Here is a 6,792-nt window from a genome sequence, read left to right as displayed (position 1 = left end):
TATATATATATGTGTGTGTGTGTGTATATATAATATCTAAAAAATATGTGTTTTTGTTCCAAGTGAACTGTACTGTGAAATACATTCAAACAATCTATATGAATTCTTATCACTTGTATCCTGTGTATTTTATTTTATTCTGCTTTGTCATGAATGAGACTGCTTCTCTTGATTTTCTTTGTATTTAGTCGCATTCAGTTTTGCGAATGTTCGTTGAGTATTGTGAATATTCAATTCCTACATTTGTACGAGTTCGCATGGGTTCCGTATACGTACACCTTTTATGTCGCACGTAAGATTTCCCCTATATGTATTGGATATAATCATCGATAAAAAACTTCAATCTGAAATTTCACTTTCCAAGTACCGAATTCAGTTTTATTGTGTACTTCCGTGGGGTGAAGACCTAACAGAAAACATGTTTTATCCACTTATCAATCCAGCTTTCGAAGGGAGACCAATTAGAGGTGGCCATCAGTTGCTGCTCAATCACACACGCCGTCATCTCGTTGAACACGATCCCCGTATGGCTATACAATGAAGAGTTGGCTGTAGAACCTATGTACGGTATGTTCCCGTTTGTGGCGTTCTAATTAATGAAGGTCCCCTGAGTCTACCTCCCTGTGCAGTCGTTTGTCACTGTGTACCAGCACCACTGTAACCGTTCACTCTACCTGGGTGGCAGTTTGGTGGAGTGGACGGAGGTATTTTATTTATATATATATATTATATATATATACATATACATATATATATGTGTGAGTGTGTGTGTGGGTTTTTGGCGTTATGCGCACTCAGATTGACTCCAGAGCCGAGTAGATATTCCGATGTTTGCATTTGGATCCACGGCTTTGTATTTGGTGATTACCTGTGACATTGACTGTATGTGCACCTATTTTGTTGTACACTTTGGTGATGGATATTTTCTGCCAATCGGTTCATTTAAGCTCGCGAGCGATAGACTACACATACGCGAATGTCAATATACATAAATATGAATGGATATATTATTTATAAATGTGTGTGGTAAAACATATAAATAATATATATGTATACTACTTATATTGATATATACTTCAGTCCATCCGAGCCTCGCCACAGACAGTATGTTCGTTTAGTACAAATAATTTGTCATCTTTGTGGTAAGTTTCTATATGTTAGCACTTGTGGTATGTGTCCATCAAGGTTTCCATGCAAATATACTGGCTACCCAGTCGTTTACTCGTTGTACATCTTTAAAGGCCGCGTGCCCGTTTACCTTAACCGCTTTCTTACCTGTATATCTCAACTACATACACGCAGAACCATAATTATTTATATCTTTTCAAGCAGGCCGCAACACGACGACGGGGTTTTAATATCTACGCTTGACCATGTCATGTAGGATAGCCTGGTACCTGAATATCATGGCTTGCTAATAACCACATGCATACACACCGTTGATTACCTTCCGTGCCTTGCTACAGGCCGTATGCCGGAATACTACGACCGGTTCCTGATCTTCACGGTAGGCTACTTCATGTGGGATAGTCTGGTGTCTATATACCATGGCCTAGGCGTACCCTTCTGTGCGCATGCAGTTGCGAGTCTAGGGGTGTTTTGGCTGGGCATGCACCCGTTTCTGCAGCACTACCTGGGTTTCTTCCTGGGCATGTTCGAGCTGTCGACACCTTTCTACCACACGCGTAATATACTGGTATGTCCATTCTGATGTACTACTACGCTTTTATTCTTTCGCGGTCTTCTCCTTAGTGTAGAATCTGACATACACACGCATGATTTCTCCTTTACTTGGTGTGTCCTGTCGAAGAAAACGAATTTCTTCAGCTGATATTTGCAGAGTAGTATCCACTTTGTGTTCTGACTTACCCTGCTTTATAGATATATGTGACATGCATCAATTGAAACAATGTATGAACACGTATACGGATGCTTGTTTTAAATGTATAAAATGTATCTGAATCTTTCGCATGTATGTGTACTCTGTTTGAATTGGAAGCGTAAACTCATTCAATCATCAGATATGTACTGTAATAGTTTTTATTGGAAGCGTAAACTCGTTAAATCGTCAAAGATGTACCACGAATGCGCATGTTATGCTGAACAATTTTGAAGACAGATATGTGGGATAGGTTTGCTTGCACGTGTGTATGCTGATAGACACACCTATCTGGTATATTTCGCAATTCGTTGACGAATCTCCAAATCTGGGACGTTGGCTGCCTTATCATGCCTACTTCTGGTGAATACCAACAGTTATATCTCCCATGTTAATAGACAACTCTCGTATCTTCTCTTATCTCTTCACCACAGGGTCTTCTAGGCAATGAGAAGCACATCGTTTATATGATCGCAACGGTGTGCTTCTCCATCACCTTTATTGTTGTGCGGATCGGCCTGGGGTTCTACGTATCCTTCACCTGGTGGAGGCTTATGTACAACCTCCTACAGAGTGGCGAGGCCCACTCAGTCGCGGTGGTACTATACTACATGCTATGTAATATCGTTATCATGACCCTGCAGACAATTTGGCTCAAAGAGATTGTTATGGGTGCGGTTGATCTGTTCTCTGCCAGCAAGGAAGTCGCGTTCAAAGAGAAGCATCAGGCGTTCAAGTTGGACTGAGAAACCATGCATATCTCTCTGGTATGGGGTTTACCCTTGCTTCTATCCTTGGGGTCGAACAAGCTCTTCCTCGTCGATGGCAAGAGATCGGAACCAGCTGGTGATTTGGTCAGTCAATAGGGTTTGTGCATTTGCAATTCCGAGCAGATAGCAGACAGGGACTCGTGTATACATGTGCCGTGGAAACAGCGACCCGAATACTAAAAAGGAGACTATGGCGTGCGAGAGGGAAATTGTGGGGCTGGTCGCATAGAAACGATATCCAGTATGTGCTGTGGTACTCAGGGATTTCCCTTCTATCTGTTGGACAATCTTTTGGGCGAGCTGGATGGAGTTAGCTCTGACGTTTGAGACACTAGTATAGAAACGTTGTACGATCATCCTTTATCGAAAGAGCACTTGGCTGGCCGGGGAGTTGCCTGTAGGGAAGTGTAGTCCGTTGACTTTGTATAGTGGAAAAGGAATGGGCGTCGATAGTGTTTTGATGTGGACTGTTCGTGTCCTGGCGGCACCTTTTAACGGCTAGTTCATCCGGTTCGTGATTAACCTGGCTCATTCCCTCCTATCATGGTTGACTTATACGAGGTTGCAGCTTCAAATTATTACTTTAAAAGTAGTGAAGCGGAACATGAACATGAGCGCACACGTTTCAACACTGCTATGTGACTTATTATAAATTGGATTGTCGTCGCGTTGGTTCTTGGTTTAGATAGTATTTACACTCACGTGATACTAGGTCGCGTTAACTACTCGCTTGGTGCTAAGGATGGCAAATCGATGTCAACAAATTTTCCGCTTCAACATACAGGTTCCTTGGAAACGATACTACCGGTAAAAAATATCGTAAGTGTAACCATTTGGACCGATAGCTCCAATGACTGAAACTTAAAGCTTGATCAATAAAGCCATTCCGTGCGATATGTGTTTCCTGATTACCATGCCTCGCTTGCGTTAGTTGTTATTTATTTTCTGAGTTGGCAACTTGTAATATTCAAAAATCAGAAAGCTAGCAAAGGTCTTCACAAGTTCATGGGGAACTCATTGGCAATGATTACTCCCTAACCGTCCTACGCACATTGGGTCCTAACCTCGGGAGCGGGAGCTATTTATCTCGATTTAGCGGCTACGAAATATCCATCTCGAAGTTGTGTTCGTAAGACGACTTCTATATATTTTTTAAATATGATATTACGCAAGACATGTGGTAGAATACAGTATAGTTCGGCTGAGAACTTTGTTGAGTATTGATATTGACAATACAGCTTGTGTATGAAAACGGTTTCCAACTTCACGTAAAAGTTTAGTAACCAACAAGCGCCACCCTCCGTTTGCATGAAGTTTAAGATTTATGTCTTTGAACACACACCGCAAAACCGACTTGTAGTCGCACAGGAGAAAAAGGCAAGTTTAATTTAAATATTCAATATATGGCTAAATGAGGGATTTGGGGAAGGGTTTAATATCATTGTCATATGCTGGTAGCCTTCACATAGCCAAGAGCTTTTGATATAGACAGGGAAGATTTTGTTAAGAAATATCAATTCTTCATATCAGAATATATTGAGCTTCTCGTGTGTGGCTAATACTTCAATACAATAACAAGATGTGTCGGGATGGTTCTGAAAAGGCTGACGAGTCGTAGATTCCCCCCCACACATCCTCCTCCATTCCCCCACCTTCCTGGTCTAATTCAATCTCGTATTATAAACGTACAGTGACATAATTTGGAGCATTAACATCACCTGGATGGCCCTGTGACAACTGAGGCTGGGAGTCTCTGACCCCTGTTGTGGACTGCTGATACTTTTGTTTTTTTAAAATTATATAAAATATGTACGGCTATGATAGATTTATTTTTGTTTTTTGTTTTTTTTTGTTTTTACAATGTATTTTTTTAACAAACAAAACAAACAAAATAAATAAACAGCCCAACCGATGCCCGCAGCGTATAAAAATTTTAAAAAAATAAGAGGCTACATAATGCAGCGGAAAGGTTGGGTCCGTCTCGGTCTCTCCGACTCTCGGTCTCACAGTGTGATACTTGAGTCCTGCCCTGACTCCTGACTGACTCCTGAGACCCTGGCCGAGGGGCGAGTGTTGGGAGGCGACTCTGACAAGCGCCCGTCTCCCATTTCCCCCACTGACCCACTCTCTTCTTCTTCTCTCTTGTTGTGTGTGAACTGACGAACTCACTCACTATTTAATATTTACACACGAGTCCGGAGACCAGAACTCCAGAGTCCAGAGTCCAGACTGCTGAAGACAGTGCAGAGCAGAGTCCGACTCCCCAGACAATAGTATTTTCCGAATTCCATTTACCTCATAGTCCGACCAATCGACTATAGTCCATAATAGTCCATAGTCCATAGACTTTGTGAAAGTTCAATTTTTCAAAAATAAATACAAAACTAAAATTATTTATTTGTGAAATTCTAAATCTCAAATTGAATTTATCAGTATTTACATAGCCCTCTAAAATTAATAATGAATATTTCAATAAAATACAATTTTAAGGCAAGGCAAAGGCAGTAAAAAGTACACTCTCCTGGGCCTGGCTCTCCAGTCTCCAACTCTCCACTCTCCCTCTCTCTACTACTCTAGTCTTTAGTAGTCTCTGTAGATTGTAGAGCTAGAGTAGAGAGAGAATAGAGAGTATTAATATTTTAGGAATTGTCTGAAAGATGTCTCTTGTTTAACTCGTCCTGGGTAGTTTGTCTCTTTATGGTAATAATGAAATATTCACCTACTATTGAAGGAAATGAGAAATTAAAATATATTAATATTGAATTGTAAATTTTAGTTTTGTTCAATTATTATTCGTTGTTGTTACACACAGATTTTGACTTATATATTTCAATATATTTTTGAAACGGCTAAATATATATTTACTCTCTGGGGACTCGGGAGTCGGGAGTGTACAGTGGATTGCTTTTTTCTTTAAATATAAAATCCATAGCCTTCTGAATTGTAAACAACAAGAGAGAAGAAGGAGGCTATGAAAAAATTCCAGTGATCACTGATCTGTGAGACAGTGACTCAACGTCACTCCTGGACTCCTGTATCGATTCGTACATATGTAGTCGCTCGGTGATATTTAACTCACCAATGAGAACTCTTTTGTTTCACCTCAAACGACACAGGGCTCGGCTCAGAGCTTATTACGTTATGGGGAATGGAATAGAAGTTTACAGTAAACGTATATATATTCAATTTAACCGTTATAGCGGTTATAATGGGATCAGAAGAGCCTACCCGAGTTCTTTTGTCATAGGACTGGTTGGTATGGTCAAAACGGTACACACTAAAATGTTTAGACACGTAAGGTGCACCATAGTACCTATGAACAAACAAAGGACCGCATATAGAATAAAGTTGATCGTATACATTTATTTGATTCTTAAAGGTTTTAACGGAAAACAGTTTGAGGTTAGGTACAGAGTCCTAAGTCCAAGCTCTCGAGTCCAGTTTTGACTTTCTCCTACTCTTAAAAGTCTCTTTTGTACTACAGCGAGAGTAATTTTAAATTTTTGCCACAGGGTCTAATAGAGAGGGATATAAATTAGTTTTTTCATTAAAAATGGAAAACTGTAATCTCACTACCTCTCTGAAATGAGAAATTGTCGTTGGTTTTTGTTTTTACAAAAAGTATCGAAATAGATTCGTCCGCCAGGCACCAGGAGTCCAGGACATCATTTCTCAGTTTCTGAGACAATCCCTCAGAAACGAATCACGGAATTCGAAATTATAGCCTTGTATTGTGTAATGTGGACTTGTGAGTTGTGGACTTGTGTTGATTGGGCCATTTTGGACCCTTTTGGGCCCTGAACTTTTGAACCCACCAGAAGTACAGTCCCTTTGGGAGTTTGAGCCTTCGATCCTGACGCCTGACGGCTGACGGAATGACAGACTGACACTGATAGCAAACAAGAGAGTAAGAGCAAGATGAATAGATGATGGAGAGAAAGTTGTTATCATTTTAATTTATCTTTAGAAAACAACAAGACAAAAAAGGAAAATATTGTGTCCGCACATCGGGAATTCTGGGCTTGTTAAAATAAGTAGGGGTACCCAGTTCTTTCTGTATTTTTATTTTTTTTAAATGTAGAAGACTATGCTCAAAGCATTATTTTAATAACCAATCAACACAGTGAATGAAAAATCAAATAT

General features: G+C 40.1%; 1 protein-coding gene across 1 annotated transcript in view; it reads left to right on the top strand.

Moving 5' to 3' along the window:
• SARC_08925 (hypothetical protein) overlaps window positions 1-3,557 on the top strand; it is a 4,345-nt gene extending 788 nt beyond the window's left edge. The window contains exons 2-4 of the mRNA XM_014297078.1: window positions 444-567; window positions 1,467-1,696; window positions 2,314-3,557. Coding sequence (XP_014152553.1) covers window positions 444-567; window positions 1,467-1,696; window positions 2,314-2,625 — 666 coding nt within the window. The 3' untranslated portion in view covers window positions 2,626-3,557. The remainder of the gene's footprint in view (window positions 1-443; window positions 568-1,466; window positions 1,697-2,313) is intronic.
• The last annotated feature ends 3,235 nt before the right edge of the window (window positions 3,558-6,792 follow it).

Source organism: Sphaeroforma arctica (genome assembly GCF_001186125.1).
Source record: "Sphaeroforma arctica JP610 unplaced genomic scaffold supercont1.853, whole genome shotgun sequence".
Classification (NCBI taxonomy): domain Eukaryota; class Ichthyosporea; order Ichthyophonida; genus Sphaeroforma; species Sphaeroforma arctica.
Note: the sequence above shows the minus strand (reverse complement) of the source record. Positions and strands in the feature narration are given on the sequence as shown.